The sequence below is a fragment of the Gymnoscopelus microlampas genome, assembly GCF_963454915.1.
Source record: "Gymnoscopelus microlampas genome assembly, chromosome: 12".
Classification (NCBI taxonomy): Eukaryota; Metazoa; Chordata; class Actinopteri; order Myctophiformes; family Myctophidae; genus Gymnoscopelus; species Gymnoscopelus microlampas.
The window spans coordinates 5432851-5451475 of record NC_139949.1 but is presented as its reverse complement, the minus strand read 5'-3'; the positions used below and the strand labels follow the sequence as shown (position 1 = coordinate 5451475).

The 18625-nt window shown below is 39.5% G+C and overlaps 2 protein-coding genes and 1 long non-coding RNA gene across 8 annotated transcripts in view; all 3 read right to left on the bottom strand.

The window, feature by feature from the left end:
• Positions 1-18625, bottom strand: part of LOC311056921 (polypeptide N-acetylgalactosaminyltransferase 10-like) — a 527855-nt gene that overhangs the window by 234112 nt on the left and 275118 nt on the right. The gene's annotated exons all lie outside the window — the stretch shown is intronic.
• LOC311056920 (uncharacterized protein) overlaps positions 1-18625 on the bottom strand; it is a 57527-nt gene that overhangs the window by 31650 nt on the left and 7252 nt on the right. Inside the window, exons 6-9 of one of the 2 annotated variants that reach the window (XM_084073769.1) lie at positions 18206-18259; positions 9743-9816; positions 6038-6295; positions 3709-3831 (exon numbers count right to left, since the gene is read on the bottom strand). In XM_084073769.1, coding sequence (XP_083929895.1) covers positions 3709-3831; positions 6038-6295; positions 9743-9816; positions 18206-18259 — 509 coding nt within the window. The remainder of the gene's footprint in view (positions 1-3708; positions 3832-6037; positions 6296-9742; positions 9817-18205; positions 18260-18625) is intronic. The other variant, XM_084073770.1, reaches the window with a different exon arrangement.
• On the bottom strand, positions 12803-15945 carry LOC311057475. 2 transcript variants are annotated; one of them, XR_014601959.1, is made up of 6 exons: positions 15848-15945; positions 14286-14402; positions 13948-13989; positions 13645-13794; positions 13406-13539; positions 12803-12948 (listed from the first exon to the last, which is right to left on the bottom strand). It is a non-coding gene; the product is annotated as an uncharacterized lncRNA (long non-coding RNA). The 2 variants fall into 2 exon arrangements; XR_014601960.1 differs by having other exon boundaries at positions 12804-12948; positions 13948-14009; positions 14309-14402.

The window sequence follows — 18625 nt, the reverse complement described above, 5'->3', positions numbered from 1 at the left end:
ATCTGATCCTGACCAAGTTGTGTCTCCGCTGCTTCTCTTCTGCCTGGCCTAGGCATCCCTAAAGATAGTACAGCCTTCCACAAGCTCCTGACTGGACCCTGCTCACCGCTACGATGACTGCTCTTGCCTGACCATAGGTACATCACGTGGGCAGCATTCTGCCACAACTGGCTCCTCAGAGGACTGAGTGAGACAATAGGACGGATCGACAACTACTTCACGTTTTCACCCTAAAACCAGCGTGAATTCCACCACGTCGTCACAAACCGACAACGTTCATCACTGGACATCGGACACATCACATAACAACTGTGATGTGCGGTAAACACAGGAACAACTCCTGAATAAGATCAATTCAGCTGCTCATGGCATATCATTCTTATTTCATTTAATGTTGTTTTCTTACAGGATTTAAAGTTAGGTTTAGCTTCCATCTGAATCCAGCTAAAACCTTGATTACTTTTAATGTTGAGATTTTCCATTTTTATTAAATGTTGCATGCCTAGCTTAGGTTTGATTGAATAAATTCATATATTTTTAATATCAAATCTAGTTTGGTCATTGCTCAAGTTGAATTATTATTCCTTATAGAACCTTGACATAATTGACACACATCTTAAAAAGGCTCTGCCGAGACAAGAACGTTTTCCCCTTCAGATCTTGTAGATTTATTGAAATAAAATAATAAGTGATTATTTTATAATCTTTCATTATTTTATTGGTGGTTTAAAGTTAAGGTTAAATACAAATTAAGCTTGTGTTTAGTCATACATTGATTTTCATGGTGCCTCGTAAAATTTTGACTCTAAATTTTAAATACTCATAATTCCAAATGTATAGTTATTGATTTGATTATCCTTAAGATATTAAGAAGTCCTCACACTACATTTTTGGTTATTAATAATACCACTGATATTGAAATCTACACACTCATGCCTACTACAACTGTCGAATCCTTTGGTGTGATGAACCTACGCTGGTGTGTTTACCAGATGTAGCAGGACAACGCGCTGTAGTGTGCCCGTCGCCGTTTGTTTTTGTGTTTGGGATGTACATGGCACGTGAAGGACGGACATATTGTGATCGACACATGAGTGAAGTGAAAGTAACGGCCTGGGTGGAACAAAAGAGGTACGTAAGAAGGGGGGGGGGGTGAAGCGAAGGACCTGCTTGTGTGTTGTTGTGGAGATGCGCAGAGTTCAATGGCGGCCGCTCGTGTTGTTTCGGCGAAACCCGTCGCCGTTCGGTGTCGGTGGTGCGCACGGTAAACGGTACGAAACTGTTTCACCTTCCGTTTTGTCCGTAATGTGGTGAGTGGAATAAATTATGTTGCGAGGTGGAAACTGTGTAGTGAGCAAGGAGAAGTGCCCTACGCCACCCGTAAATTCAGCACGTCCGCCGTGGCTACTGTGTTGGCGAGATGTGGTGTGTCGGTGTTGTGTTTACTCGATTACAGAGCTGTGGCTATAGCGTCAGCGGCGCGTGGAAGTCACTCCCTGATTATATAAGTAGATAATAATGTGATTTCTATGGTAAAACAGGTGGTTGCTAAGGTGAAACGGTGGTTGCCAGGGTCTAATAGTCGGTTGCTAGGGTATAATAGGTGGTTGCTAGGCTCTAATATGGTGTTGCTAGGGTCTAATAAGCAGTTGCTAGGCTCCACTGTAGCAAAATGGCATTTCCCCATTGAAATTAATGGGATTTTAAAAGCAATTAAAAGTAATATATCTCTAAAAGTACAAATTATTTCAAAAATTCAAATGGTAGCCGACATGTCCTAAGTAGGCCAAACGTTGTAGAGTTAAGAGTTTGAAGCTAAAATAATGAAGGACTAGTTTGCCGTAAAAACAAAAACGGGTGGAATGGGTAGAAAATCCCATTCATTTCAATGGGGAAATTCAGTGAAATATCTCTAAAAATGTAATTCAGATCAAAAATTAAAATGGTAGCTGACTTGTCCTAAGTAGGCCGAACGTTGTAGAGTTGGAACAGAGTTTGTAACTAAAAGTATGAAGGACTAGTTAGAGGTCAAAAAACGAAAATAATGGATTTTTAGGCAATTAAAAGTGAAATATCTCTAAAAGTACAAATTATTTCAAAAATCAAATGGTACACACACACACACACAAACGTTGCAGGCTTGTGCGTCGCTCCGGCGATGCGGTTATTACGGTCCTCAGTAACTTCAACAGATAAAGTTCAACTCACAGTTCTCTGCAGACTTTGTAGAAACAGTTTGTGGATACAGTACTTGGGATGGAAAACGTTTCAAACGGCAACAGAGCTGGACTCCTGTCCGGAACAGTCTTACTGTAGCTGAGGAATGCTGCTGTTCTCCGGCCGGTTGACCAACACACTCCGCGGGCAAACACTGACATACTCATACCCAGTCTTTACGCACGTTACTGTAATGTCTTTTAAACCAACCCTTGCATGTCCAAAGTAAGTTTAAACTGTTGTTTTTAACCTCAGCAACAAATGCACTAAAACTTCTTCACATTACAGTCATTATATTTCTTTTTTTTCTTTTCTCCAAAAAGTCTCTCCTCGTTCCTCACTTGTCCTTCCTCTCACTCTCTTCCTCTTCCTCTCCCCCTACGGCCAATGACCGCAGGTGGTACGACGTGGAACCTAGTGCAGGGGCCAAGCCATATTTTGGTACCACCTAAGGTGACCGTAAAGTTTTTGTATTTTTGTCTTCCTACATGTCTCTAGTTTATATTTTGGTATGATAACCCTTCCAATCTTGTAGCTTAATGGCAGTTATCACTACCTACCGGCTAATGTATCCGGTAGGAGAGACAAAGTAGAATTTTTGTGTCTCCTACCCCGGGCATCAAATTATTGCGACAAAAAACAAAATATATCCATGTATTCAAGGCTTCATGGGGTGTGCAATTGATAACTTCTCAGATTTTTGGTGTTTGCTTAAAAAAAGACTGCTTTCCAGCTTGTAAAAGTTGACCCTCCTTCGGTCTAGGGTGGTCATAGCTGAATGGGTAGAGAGTCCCCCTGAAAAACTTAAAGGAGGAGTTCACCCAAAAAAATATTTATTTTCTATCAATTGCACACCCCATGAAGCCTTGAATACATGGATATATTTTGTTTTTTGTCGCAATAATTTGACAATTTGAGGTAGGAGACACAAAGATTCTACTTTGTGTCTCCTACCGGATACATTAGCCGGTAAGTAGTGATAACTGCCATTAAGCTACAAGATTGGAAGGGTTATCATACCAAAATATAAACTAGAGACATGTAGGAAGACAAAAATACAAAAACTTTACGGTCACCTTAGGTGGTACCAATTTGTGAAAATATCAGTGTTGGCCCCTGGACTAACCCCTCACATCCAATCCACAGCACCCACTCATGCCCAGTTTATTCACACAACATAAAACCACACTCCATAGTCTTTTCTCAGTTAAGGTATTAGGTTTTCATATTGAATGTAAAACGTGAACTAATATAAGCATTATCTATTCATATTAAGGTTTGATAAGGAGTCAAACAGGTTAACCACTTATTTGTTTAGCTTAATTACTTTCAGTTTCCTAGACGTTACTAATTTATTTTAACCCTTTACTTTCTCACCTGGGATACACTCTACCACTTCTAAAGGATTTGATGTCCCCATTAAATCGTTGAAATTGTTCATCCGGGCTACATACAGTATGGAAATGTGGAGTGTGATGTTAAGTTTTATACCTGACAGACAGAGTAAAGTCTCCCACTACTGTCTTGCTGGGCCTGACCAAGAAACTGCCATGGACGCCTCGATACTTCAGTAATGACGCAGCCTGCAGAGCTGTTATGTCCCTGTGGAACCACCTGGAACCACACAAAAACACACACACACACACACACACACACACACACACACACACACACCCACCCACCCACCCACACACACACACACACACACACACACACACACACACACACACACACACACACACACACACACACACACACACACACGTTACTATACATTAAGGCTTTTTTTAGAGGGCAGACAGAACTGATTTGTTTCTCAAATACAATCTTTAGAACTGACTGTCCACACTGTTACTTGTAAATTATCATATCCAATTTGTAAACAGACATAATTAATCAATCTGGTGTCATTGTGTCCAGACTGAGACATGTTGTCTATTTCAAATTAACTCATTCAAAACTGATTTGCATAAAAATAGGGTTGACCATATCCGTCGGGGGATATGACGTTAGGGGATATGAGCACCCAAAGTATATACATCTGGGATAAAAAGGTGACTTTGTACTTGGTAGCTGCAACAGTTCCAACCCACGCGCGTGCGCGTCATGGTCCGCTTGTTTTGCGGATGTGGCAACACCGGTGCTTGTTTCATGCACATGATTTGGCAACATGGTAGCCAGCAACCACAACCCCCCCCCCCCCCCCCCCCCCACACACACACACACACACACAGCCTTCCGGAGCTGCGGACGGATGACCCCCCCCCTAAGGGGGTCTGTGAACCCAGAGTCGTGGACCACTTGGGGGTCCTCGGAGCCGCTGTGCATGCTATGTGGCCGTGCATGTATGTATCAGACAGTGAGTAAACAACAGGCTAACACTTAGCACCAAAAGCTAACAACATACGATGAGGACCCCGTGGCCGTGCATGGCCGCGCATGCGCACGTACGTGGCTGCATGTGCATGCACACGTCCGTGGCTGCGTGTGCATGCACACGTACACGTACGTGGCTGCACGTAAGTGGCTGCACATGCCCGATGTTTACAGCAAAACGCAAATAAACATACATTGTAGCGATTAGAAAAAGGGGCTCCCTCACGGTGTGCACATGCTAATGATCAATGGCCATGTGCAAGTACAGAGCAAGTGCTTAAGCCACTGAGGAGTGACTGACTGCTGACTGACTGATTTTAAAACATTAAAGAGGTGGTGCCATGGTTTTGCACTTTTTCTGTTTTTCATGTGTCTATGAGGTTGATAGAACTTCATTAAGCCCCCTGGTGGTGTTTTTTATGGTGTTTTATGTCTTCTCTGACTTCTTCCTGAGGGCTGAAACCTTGAGGGTCAAACGTGCCAATAGAAAAACAGCACTTTAATGACACAGTAAAATTATACCCTCCCCCTCATTATCACCAGGGTGGGTATGAGGAGGAGGAGGGACTAGGACAGGTGGGTGGTGCTAAGGTGGTGGAGGAGGTGCTAAGGTGAGAACCAGGTATACTTAATGAACTGGAGGCGTGTCCACATAAAAACATAATTTTAACACTTTCTGTACACTTTTTTGAAAAAAATCTTCCTCCTAGTATAACCATAATACCTGATGATTATGTTTTAGGGGGGAAAAAAATCACTGAAAATCACGGCACCCCGTCTTTAAAAAATATGGCTACTAATAAGGGGGCGTGGTGCAGTCGGTAGCACTGTCGCCTCACAGCTAGAAGGTCCTGGGTTTGATTAATGCCGGGGACGCTGTGGGCGCTGGGGGCGTGTTCTCTCCTCCTCAGGGATTCATCTCAGGGGCAAATGTTGTTATTTTCACTCCACTACAATAATATAGTTACTAGGTACTTTGCCGATTCGTACAATCATACATTAACCACTTAAGGCCTATTTAATGCTTTGGTTGTTTGAAAATAGGGGATCTACAGGTCCGCAACACGTAAAGATGTGATGCATTAATGCCTTACTTTGATACTGTAAGTATTTTGATGACAATACTTGTGTATTTGTAACACAGGATTTTTGTATTTTGGTGTTGCTACTTTTACTTAAATAAAAAAAAGAAGAAGTTAGGACCATGTGAGTGTGCTTGCTTGCCAGTGAGCACACATATGAACTACATTACGATCCTTGCAAGAAATGTCTGTGATTGTCAGGCATGAAATAACTGGTTTCATGTCCAATATTTTCATGTTAAAGTCATGTTTGTGTTTTCTACACAGAAAAAGTTAGAATCATGTCAAATTTTAAATAATTTCAATGTGGTTTCGTTCTTTGTGTCTTTCCAGTTGAAGTTCAAAGAGATCAGTGATCTTACATTTCGTCTTCATTCGACCAAGACCCACAGCCATAGTATGATGATCCTATGCTTGTCCTAGACCCATAGCCAAAGTCTGATGTGCCTCTGCTTGTCGTAGACCCATAGCCAAAGTCTGATGTGCCTCTGCTTGTCGTAGACCCATAGCCAGCGTCTGATGTGCCTCTGCTTGTCGTAGACCCATAGCCAGAGTATGATGATCTTATGCTTGTCCTAGACCCATAGCTAGAGTCTGTCCTCTGTCCACCGTCATGTCCTCTGAAATCAAACAAATGTTTCTTCATGATTCTGAATATGAAATGTACATAAGCACGTACGTACTTATGTACTTATGTACAGGGGGGAACATTTTAATGCATTTTTTTTCTTTTATCTGAGAAAACAAAGCCACCAGTGATTGATTAACAATCTCTACTTCCTCTACCTAGAGATTATGTAACCCTAACCCGAAGTAATAATAATAATAAGGGTAATAATAATAATAATAATAATAATAATAATAATAAGGGTAACAATAATAATAATAATAATAATAATAAATATAGCTGCAAGCAGCGATAATACGGGGCCAGTGAATAGAGAGAGAGAGAGACATGGAAACGGAATAGATTGAAGAGAGAGAGAGAGAGTGACATGGAAACAATAGATTGATGAGAGAGAGAGATGGAAACATAATGGTTTGATTGGACATCTCAACCTACTGCCATTAACAGGATTCGAACTCTCAACCTTCAGACTAATAGGCTGCAACACTACCTATAGTGCTATAGCTTTGTCCAGGCTGATATTGTCTGTTGAAGATCATAAACTCTTGCCTTCTTTCATGAACCAAGCCCCTGTTTCACTAACACTAAGATCACTCGTTCACAAACCATTTACCAATGAAGAAATTGTACATCTCCTCAGAACCAAAACTAGTGAAAGTAGCCGATCTACAAGCTCACAAACCATGAAAAGTTGTGAGATTGTAGATCAGCTATTTTCAGATAAAGTATGTCATACGTTGAAAAAACGTACTCTCAAATAAGCATTTCAGGTTATCTTTACCATTTGCACATGTATTCATTGATACAGTCATGTTGTTTGCAATTAAACTTAAATTAAGTCTGCATCAAGTGAGGCTTGAACTGGCGACCTTGAGATTGTGAGGCATTCATTTAAGGGAGACGCCATTGGCCCAACAGACAAGTAACTGTGAAAAAGGAGATCACACAGAGGATACAGTTTCACGCAAATAGCTAAAAAATCCTGGGTTTAAGTGTTTTTCAAACTGCTCAAAATTGCGGACAATCTAAGGGCGGAGCTTAATGGTCAAATCGATACGTGTGTTCCTCATGAGTCAAGGCACATGTGTAAGCAAGTTTCACGACTTTCGGCCAAACGAGGCATGACTTATGCCTGTTTAAAGTCTGCCTTTTCAAAAAATTGCTATAGCGCCCCCTTTTGGCCAATTGGAGTGAGATTGGTTTCAGTGATATTTGGAATGACCCTGTACATTTCTACAAAGTTTCAAAGAAATGTGAGTCTGCATGTATGTTTTAGGCACAGATGAATAATTTTCATAAAACTGTAATAGTTAAAATCTATCTCCTCCTGGGATTTTTGAGCAATCTGCACGAAACGTTTAACACTTGAACTTTGGACCACTGCCTACAAAGATTTCCAATGGATTTTCCATAAGTGAAAAAATGCAGAAGTTAGGAGGCAATGACTGTTTTACATATAATTCAAAATGGTGGGAGATCTAAAGGTCAGAGGTCAAAAGTCAGACCACAAAAGTTGTCGGGCATGAAGAGACGCATGTGTGTATCGAAGTTTCATGGTTGTAGGTCAAACAGGGCATGAGTTGTACCTGTTCAAAGTTGGCACTTTCAATTGAGTGCTATAGCGCCACCCTTTGACGAATGAGTGTGAGAATTATTTCTTGGTAGTTTTTCATGAGCATCTACCATATGGCCGAGTTTCATAAAAAGCGTATGCACGGTTAAGCCAGAACTAGCAAAAACAAGTATTTTTCAAACTGCTCAAAATTGCGGAAAATCTAAGGGCGGAGCTTAATGGTCAAATCGATACGTGTGTTCCTCATGAGTCAAGGCACATGTGTAAGCAAGTTTCACGACTTTCGGCCAAACGAGGCATGACTTATGCCTGTTTAAAGTCTGCCTTTTCAAAAAATTGCTATAGCGTCCCCTTTTGGCCAATTGGAGTAAGATTGGTTTCAGTGATATTTGGAATGACCCTGTACATTTCTGCAAAGTTTCAAAGAAATGTGAGTCTGCATGTATGTTTTAGGCACAGATGAATAATTTTCATAAAACTGTAATAGTTAAAATCTATCTCCTCCTGGGATTTTTGAGCAATCTGCACGAAACGTTTAACACTTGAACTTTGGACCACTGCCTACAAAAAATTCCAACGGATTTTCCATAAGTGAAAAAATGCAGAAGTTAGGAGCCAATGACTGTTTTTCATATAATTCAAAATGGTGGGAGATCTAAAGGTCAGAGGTCAAAAGTCAGAGGGTGAAAGTTGTTCAGCATGAGGAGACGCATATGTGTATCCAAGTTTCATGGCTGTAGGTCAAACAGGGCATGAGTTGTACCTGTTCAAAGAGTGCTATAGCGCCACCTTTGGACGAAAGATTGTGAGAATTATTTCTTGATCGTTTTTCATGACCATCTACCATATGGCCGAGTTTCGTAAAAAGCGACTGCACGGTTCAGCCAGAACTGCGAAAAGTGGCAGAAGTGACAGAATAAAGCGAATAATAAAACAGGTCCAGAGCTGAGCTCTGGCCCCGTAATAATAACCTTTCTAAACAGAGGTTACAAAGTGCTGCACGGAAAATGTATACATTAAACGAAGCAAGGAAAAAAAACACAATTTAAAAGGATGCAAAATGGAAACATTAACAACTTAGAGATCTAGACGAACGGACGGACGGACGGACGGACGGACGAGTGCATTCAAGTGCGTTTAACACCATCCAACCCTCCATACTCAGAGATAAGCTTGATGGGATGGGGTTGGATCCCTCCTTTGTCCTGGCTCCCTTCCTGGTCACATTGTACACGTCAGACTTCAAGTACAACTCTGAGTCCTAATTCATTCAGAAATATTCTGATGATACAGCCATTGTGGCGTGTGTCAAGGATAGGCAGGAGGAGGAATACAGGCACTTGACTAAGGCGTTCGGTGAATGGAGTGACAGGAACTGCCTCCTATTAAAAACCTCCAAGACTAAGGAGATGGTGGTGGACTACCGTAGGAACAAGCCTGCTCATCTTCTTCAGCCTGTCAACGTCCAAGAGACAGAGCTTGATCAGGTGCAGACCTACAAGTACTTGGGAGTTCATCTGGATGAGAACCTAGACTGGGCTCTGAACACAGATGCTAGATCTACAAAAAGACACAGGGTAGGCTCTTCTTCCAGAGGAGGCTTAGGTGATCGTATGATCTATGGGATATTAGAATTTTCCTTCGGGGGTCAATAAAGTATCTATCTATTTATCTATCTATAGTGAACGGTGAATTGGATGTGATCCATTAATACACACAAGCCCCGGTCGTTCATGTGGACTCAAATGGGCTTAATGAGTTCTTTGTTTGGTAATCAAAGAAGTCTGCAAAACTAACAAAGTAACTAAAGCTGTCAAATAAGCACATTGCACTGGAGTAGAAGAGTTAAGTATTGAAATTCCGTACCCAGTACCCATACTCATCCAATGTTTCTTCCTCAGCTCAGACCTCTTCTCATCCATCAGTTTCCAGTATTCATACTGTATTTCACACATCAACAGACAATGAGAGAGAGTCAAGCTGTTAACAGACTGTTCCTTAACATTGGTTGGAATGAACTTTTACTTCCTGTATTTCTTTAGGAGGAGATCTCTGATGGTTAAAAAATTGTAGCTATTTATGCGACGTTTCGATCGTTAGACCTTCATCAGGACAGACAATACAGAACACAAAAACCACCAAACATTTTAAGGGCTACACCCCCAGAATGAATCGGACATGCATCCCATCGGCTGCATCCGCAATCTCAGACCTAGAGACTCATCATCATCATATTAAAGCAACCCCAATCCCATTCACAACTATTTTTATTCCTGGGTCACGGCAACACTAATTACGGCTCTGAATAGCAGAGGAAATGGCCTGTACAAGTCATCGGGCCAGGTCTTCAATATCTATAAAAGAAGAGAATATTAGTGGACCCAATAGTAATAATAAAAATACACCCAGTGAGAATAAAGGTAAAATTATACTAATAAAGTACAAGTCTCCAACAAAATAAAAGCACAGGTCTGTTATATAGGTAGTCCATCCAAATAACGCATGACAAATCACAACATAACATTAAAGGGATATTTCACTTTCAAAAACATGTTGGGTCATTTTATCATCTACTCAGGCTTTTGTGAGCCCCCCAGACAGTTTTTAAGTTGCTTGATTCAGTATTTAGATATTTGATATTAATGTTATCAGACACGCCCCCTTCCTATACAAACCCATTGTAACTTCAAACTCATCCTGCCCTCCAAATACTTGAGGGGGCTGTTTTTTAATGACTTTTTTCATTTATTTTATATACATTGTTTATTGTATTTAATTTTTTCCTTTTTCCAAAAAATATATCCTCCTATAATTCTACAAAGCTCTGTGCATGCGGTGTGCAGTGAGCCCAAAAGCTCTTCTGCCCAGTTCTCCTCAGTGGCTGGAGCAATTGCTCTGCATTTGCACACAGACATTGGGCCGGATGCATAAAGGGATTTGCGACCATATTTTGTACGTACCGGCATTTAGGACAAGTCGTACATATACACCTGATGCATAAAGATTTTTTGGTCTGTGTTTTGTGCGTCAGGTGCGCACGTTCTCAGGTCAGCCCCGAGGCTGGCGTACCAGGGCTGAAATGTGCGTATGTCTTTAGAATGCTTTATTCTTCATGCCAAAATCAATTACAACAGTGGCAAACCTCAAATAAAATATATAGGCTATGTGCCCAACATTTGTCAACACTATCTAAAAAAATTGAAATAAATGTCAAACGATGTATTGCGTGTAGCCTATGCATAATATAGACATGATGTAGATTCCACCGCTTTTTATTTATTTTCTAGGCTATGAGTCGCATTTAGAGCTGAATTATTATAGTTCCCTCGCGGGCCATCTCAGCCAAAGTGTCACGTAATAATGAAAATAGGCTATGATGCCTTAATGAAACTGCGGAGGGACTGACTTGCATCAGTGTCCGTGCCGCGGTATTAATTTGTAAAGCCTACTGCAGGCTACTGTATATTGATCACATGAACGCCACACACAACAGCCTAATAAATATTACCATCTGATGAGGAAAAATTAAGTGGATGAAAGCTGTGTCCAGAACTATTCCCCATTCCGACGTAGGACAGTGATATCCAAAATTAACTAATTTAATCAATAAGCTCTGGTCCATTATATCGGATAGAAGCGTTCCACTTGTATGCCCTGGATTTATTTTCAACATAATCTTTTTGCCTCTTATAATATCCTTTCCACGTTTTATTAGCCTTTTATTTGGTAATGGGGTTAAACCTTGTAAACTTCTTTATTCTCATTACACATGAGAGCATTTATTACGTGATCCGCTTCCAGACAGAACAGTTGTCAAGGCGATGCGACACCGCATCTGTTATCTTTAGACGAGGCGGAGTTGAACTTCAAACTTGCATCAGCGTTGCCAGATGTTGTGAGAGAAATAAGCAACCAGGTCTAGGAAAACAAGCCCAAAAGAAGCAACTGGCACTTGCCATTATAAGCACTTTAATTAAACCATTGTGAGATTGTAGATCTGCTATTTAAAAAAAAAATTGTGTAATAAAATGTGGAAGATTTGGAGGAATTTTTAATCATTCTAACAACACAAATCTGCCTCCAGCTGGCACAAAACATTTTCAGATGGGGCTTATAGATATATTAGCATACATATTAACTTGGGGTATATAATATAAAAATATATATAATATAAAAATATTTGAGAACCACCGGTTAAAACAATTAAACAATTGTGAAACAAGCCCAAATAACCAACTACACTTTAGAAACAAGCCCCAAAAACCTCATCCCACAGCTACCAATATTTACAAGCAACTTTACAGAAAAATAAGCCCAAATTCGCTTATAATGAGCGGACATGGCAACACTATTTAGCACGGTTCAGCCCGGTGACGTTGAAGTTGGATGCTGTTGGATGCAGCCTCCCAGAGTAATCATCACACCTGGTCATACGCACTGGTCATACGCACGTCTCTGTCATATCCCACACGGAAAGAAAATATATGAACCTATATTGCCACATATATGTTCAACATATATGCCAAATATATGAAATTGGCCCCCTACATATATGTCTCTCAACATATATGCACATATATATCCATATATGCACATATATGTGCATATATATGAATGCTGCATATATGCCCATATATGTACATATATATGCACATATATGTGCATATATATGAATGCTGCATATATGCCCATATATGTAGGGGGCCAATTTCATATATGCATTATATATTATATATGCTAAATATAGGTAATATATGTTTATTTACACATATATGTTAAATATAGGTCATATATGTTTATTTACACATATGCAGTATGTTAAGGATATGTATACCTACATAAATACAAATATGCATACCTACATTAATTAAATAAAACACAATATCTAGAAGTTATTAAACATTTATTCAAAATCTCAATTAAACATAATCACAACAGAAAATAATTGGTTGATCTTAGACAGGAATAATAATTTCAATGATCTGCCTTTCGACGATGCCTGAGCAACTTGCTGTTGATGGCTTGACCCAGCTGGCCTTTAGTTGCGTGCGGTCACTTCTTCATTGTTGCCTCTGCAAAGAGACCAAAAGGACATGAGACAACAGTGGAAAAATGCCTCGAGTCTATCTTCTAAAGACTCCAAGTATATAAGTTTTGCTACACCACCTGATTTAGTGTACATGAGTTTCCTTGTGAGTTTATCGGCTGATAGCCCAAAGCCTTTATTCAAACAGTAGCTATTTTATTAGTTTATTAGTTTTTTTCATAAACATGCAATTATTTTGAATTGTCTGAAAAGTGAGTGCATTTATGAGTCCAAGACACCTTCTATATTTACAATTATTGGCTAGAATTGTGTAATAATAATAATAATAATAATAATAGAATTATGTAAGTTTGTCTTGTCGAATGATCTCATGGTATGTTTGACATCTAAAAAACTAAATAAATGATAAAACTCTACTAAAATATGACCTAAGACGGCAAAGCAATATGCAAAATACGATAGGGGTATCGCAACTGGCTCACCTTTACAGGTACTCGCCCCTGCGCCATCTGTGAGCCAGTGGCATCGCTCTCTCCATCTCTCCTTCCCTCAAGGCACTTTTCTGGCTGAGCAGCTTTGTCGTTTTGGTGCCAATGGGTTGATCCCAACGAAACATCTGAAATCAAAAATCACATATGGAAAAGGTGCACTCATAGCTGCTCTACAAGAGAGCACATTTTACGAGTTACATATGATGGTTCTACTTCAAACAGAAAGTTACCTTTGAATGAATTCAGGCGTGCTCCTGTGCACCAGAGTGAAGTTGTAATAACTGGAAAAGCTGCCAGTCCAGCCAGGAAGTTGATCTGTGGAGCCACACCGACCGGACCCTCAATGCTCAGCATCCATTTTGTAGCTGTGAGAACTTCACCTTAACATAATTAGACATATATGGTTTGCATGTTAACAGTGTTCGTCTGTTGCTTTCCACATAACAATAGATTGTTAAACTAAAACATGACCTCCATATAGTCTCCGTATTTGCAATGCTTTAAAACAGATTAGAAAAAACAGTTTACACTACCTAAGACAATTAGACGAGTCGGGAAGCTTCATTATCCAACTGCTGCTGTCACCATGCAACACCTAAAGGACAGAAAAACAAATACAAAATTTAGTCATTGACCCCAGATCAACAGTTGAGGGTAACAGCTTCAACTTGGGCATAACACAAGTTTACAGGTGTAAAAGGGTGGCATAATGTTTTGTACAGGCTACCCATTAATTTTATTTGCATACATAGTATTAAGAATTATAAAGGAGGAACATGTCAAACAACAAAAAAGAAAAGTATCAAACGAAAGTAAAAGGTATCCAAAAATGTAATAAAAGACATCCTCAGACTCTATTGAAAGACGTCACGTAGCAGCAGATGTTTTTTTCACCTGAAAATCGTCTTCGCACTTCTTCTTGTCGTGTCCAGTCTTTGCACTGGTTTTAAGTGCTCACTAGCTGCCAGCCAGGTGTTTCTTTCAGCATCTGTGATAGTAGAAATAGACATAGATATTATTTGTGCGTCAGTAATTTAAAATGTAATGTTAACTCATCAGATTGCTCATAATTCATTCAGTTCTTCTGATGAATTTGGCAAAGTGTTTCGCAGAACTGATTAATGATTAATGTTGTACAAATCAGTGGTTCTCAAACATGTTCATGTCAAGGACCCCCTAATTATTAGCCTATGTACTTGGCTATAGGACTCAAGATTTGAATTACAAAAGTGTTTCAGAAATATTCCACACAGTTTGTTTACAGTGTTTTTTAGTTTTTTAATAGCTGATCTACAAGCTCACAACGCATTACCATGCGCTGCACTGTGAGCTTGTAGATCTGCTATTTTCAAATAGGCAATTTATAGGGTTTAAGTGGTTAAACTGATTTTGATGCTATATAACCTCATTTACCTGGGGACCACCTGGAAACCCCCCAATGACCCCTGGGGGTCCCTGGAGCCCACTTTGAGAACCACTGATAAACATTACCTGCTTTTGTTAGCTAGCTGTGTGCAAAACAAAACTAAGTATTTTTTGTACTTTGTACTGTAGGTTTCAAACAAAATTCATAGATATGATAATAATAATTAATTACAGTCAAAATAAATGAGTCCAACATTAGCTTGTGTTGTGGACTGATTTATACCTGATAAACACTGACATGCACCACATGGAAATTAATATGCTAATGCCATGTCTAAGACTGTGTTACACGCCCCAAAAACCTTATCTACAAGCTCACAATGTGTCGCTGTGAGCTTGTAGATCAGTGATTTTTGGGCGTGCAACAGTGTCTTACGACGAAACATAATTTAAGCTAGAACTGAGCGAATCACTGTATCATGAGTCATGAGGAAACTTCAACCTGTGTTTTGCTATTTCTCCATTTACGGCCCTACATCTACATATACGTTCATATTTCAAATATAAAGTGCTTACCTCATGGCCACGGATATTACAATTCACTTCGGGTGGGTGTAAGTATCCGTATATTCCAGATAGTTCATAAAAAAGCATTTTAATCCGATCGGTGGCCATTGTGTCATAGACTTACGATGTATCAGAGTGCAGTACACCTCCCAATCGATAGGGTCACGTAGTTGAACGCATAAGGAAATACGGAGAAAATGGCCACCGATCAAATTAAAATGCTTTTTATTGAACAATACAGACAATACGGGTATTTCTGAGTGCCCGAGTAGACTTGTAACATCCATGGCCATAGAGTAAGCACTTTATATTTAAAATCTGAACGTTTATGTAGATGTACAGGACAGGTTCTAAATGGAGAACGTGCAAAAAACAGGATTAAGTTCAGCCATGACGCTCGTGACGGACGAGCGTCGTGTGATACATGGCTAATAAAAACTGCACGTTTACGATACTAACAAGTTGGATAACATTTTAATTCCATAAACTAATTAAACTTACCTGTTATCTAGTAGAGTAGAAGCATGGAATCAAGCTGTTTGTAAATAAATGTTCGCTCAGCCGAGACGGAGCCGACAGACGTTAGTTTCACTTTCTCCGACTCTGTTCAAATTCTAATAAGCTCCGCCCTTAGCTGCGTGACGTAATGTCGCACTGTAGGTGTCACAGTGGTTCTCAACCTGTGGGTCGGGACCCCCAGGGGGATCCCCACATGATTGGGGAGTGGGGGGGGGGGGGGGGGGGGGGGGGGGGTCCCCAGATGACAGTGAAGTGACAATTTAAGTAACCATTTTAATACCTATAAAAATAATAATACAAATAAAATAATTACTGCATCAAAAGTAATCAACAATTTACTAAAAAACTGGTCAAATGTTGGCCAAATTGCTAAATAATATAAGAAAGAGGCAAAATAGCCCATCAAGGCGTTGTGAGCTTGTTGATCGGCTATTTTCAAAATATTGATCTGTGGAACTGAGTCAATTAAAACTAAATGCCTCAACTCCTACATTACAAGTACATATTAGGGTTGGGGTCCCCAGTTCAAATATGATTATTTTGGGGGGTTGTGGGCCACTGCTGTAAGTAACAGGATAGGTGGGCACTGCATGGGATATCTGCACACCTCAATGTAAAATTGGCTATTTTGTCCAAAATGTAAAATAAAGTATACATGATTAGAACATTCTTAAACATTCGACAATTAAGGTCTAATATTTCTATAATTTCTACAAATTGCTACAAAACCTGTATAGCAGTCATTTTGGGGTATAAACAAGAAGTTGAAGGATAAAACTACTAATGATGATAATAACTGATAATGATGATGATGTTCACATCATGTAAAACATTTTAAATTGTTGTGCCTCTAGAAGGCAGTGGAAAACAGAAAGGTCTTTAGTTGTGTTTTAAAATAAGAGTGGCAGCATGCAGACCTAATTAAACAATATTGTCTTTATATTATATCTTCCACAATCCACAAACCAAAATCTACATTGGATGGAAATACGTACAATAATGAATTCATTTTCTTATATAACTTTAGACTGATATGCACATATTACCTTGCAAATAAAAAAGGGAGCTATGAGCTATATATATATAGGCATTATGTATGACATATATGCAAAAAGTCAAATACATATTAGCTATATATGTAGGCATATATGTAGGCATTTATGACATATATGCAAATATATGAGCCTGATTGTGGCATATATGTGAACATATATGAGCTACATATAAGACATATATTCCCTATATATCAACATATATGCACATATATGAACCTGATTGTGGCATATATGTTAACATATATGAGCTATATATGAGACATATATTCCCTATATATCAACATATATGCACATATATGAACCTGAATATGACATATATGCAGCATATATTCTGCATATACCTGCCATATATTGGCATATATGTTCATATATTTCCTTTCCGTGTGGGATACGAACCCCCTTTTGAATTGCACGTTCGTTTGTGAGTACCAAAAATACAAACTCCTTTAGGAACTTCATTTACACCATATTTAGGACCCTCGTTATGAATCGGGGCCATTGACCATTACCATGTGCACGGAACAGCAAAGCCCATTTTCACTTTCCCCAAATCATGACAAAAGTCTAACTTTTTTTTAAAGTGAAATATCCCTTTATGTACAAATTCATCATTTAAGCCTTTTAGGGGGCAGTGTTTGGAGTGTGAAGATCCAGTAGGCTTCTCTTTTTTTTAAGAGAATGTCCATATCACCACCTCTAGGTGGCATCTGGATCGGTTCTAACCCCTGGAATCTAAAGGAGGATATGACATGTTTTGCATCATTAAAATGAATAGCCACAGCATATTTGCGATCGTTCCTGCATAGTGAGCTTTTGTGCTCACTGATGCGTTGTTTTAATTTTCGAGTTGTTTTGCCAACATATGCTACGCCACAGGGGCACTGAATCATATAAATTACATGGGTGCTATCACAGGTGACGACACTTCAAATGGGAAACTTTTTTCCGTCACCTCAAAGGTTCACTGGGTGTCTTTGTATTATTACTATTGGGTCCACTAATATCATCTCTTCTTTTATAGATATTGAAGACCTGGCCCGATAACTTGTACAGGCCATTTCCTCTGCTATTCAGAGCCGTAATTAGTGTTGCTGTGACCCAGATTCTTTTTTTTTTTTTCCGATGACCTTCATTCTGGGGGTGTAGCCCTTAAAATGTTTGGTGTTTTTTCTGTTCTGTATTGTCTGTCCTGATGAAGGTCTAACGAACGAAACTTCGCGGGTAATCTTCTTTGATTTAACCATCAGAGATCTCCTCCTAAATTGCGCATTGTTGACTTACGCACCTGTCGCCAACCTTTGAGGTGTCCATCGGCCTTCTTCACAAAAGTTTGTACTTCCTGTATTTCAAAATAAAAGACTAAACAGATCAGGGCCTCACTAGGTATAGGTGAACAATTCAATGTAAGTAGAACACTGTTAACCACATTAACCTATAGCTTCCCTATTCTGGGGCAAATATTCTGCGGAAATAGCTTTCAAAGTGTTGCATTATGACGCATTGTGAGCTTTAGATCTGCTATTTTCACACTTTGAGCTTGTAGATCAACTATTTTCACATTTTGAACTATTTCCGGTGAAGAGATTTGTTGCAGAGGGCAAAAAGTAGGCTAAGGGACCAAGAATGGATCCCTGAGGGACCCTTTTCAATTTAAAGAGATAGTTCACCCCAAAAATTACTCAATACTTCCGTCAGGATAACTTAT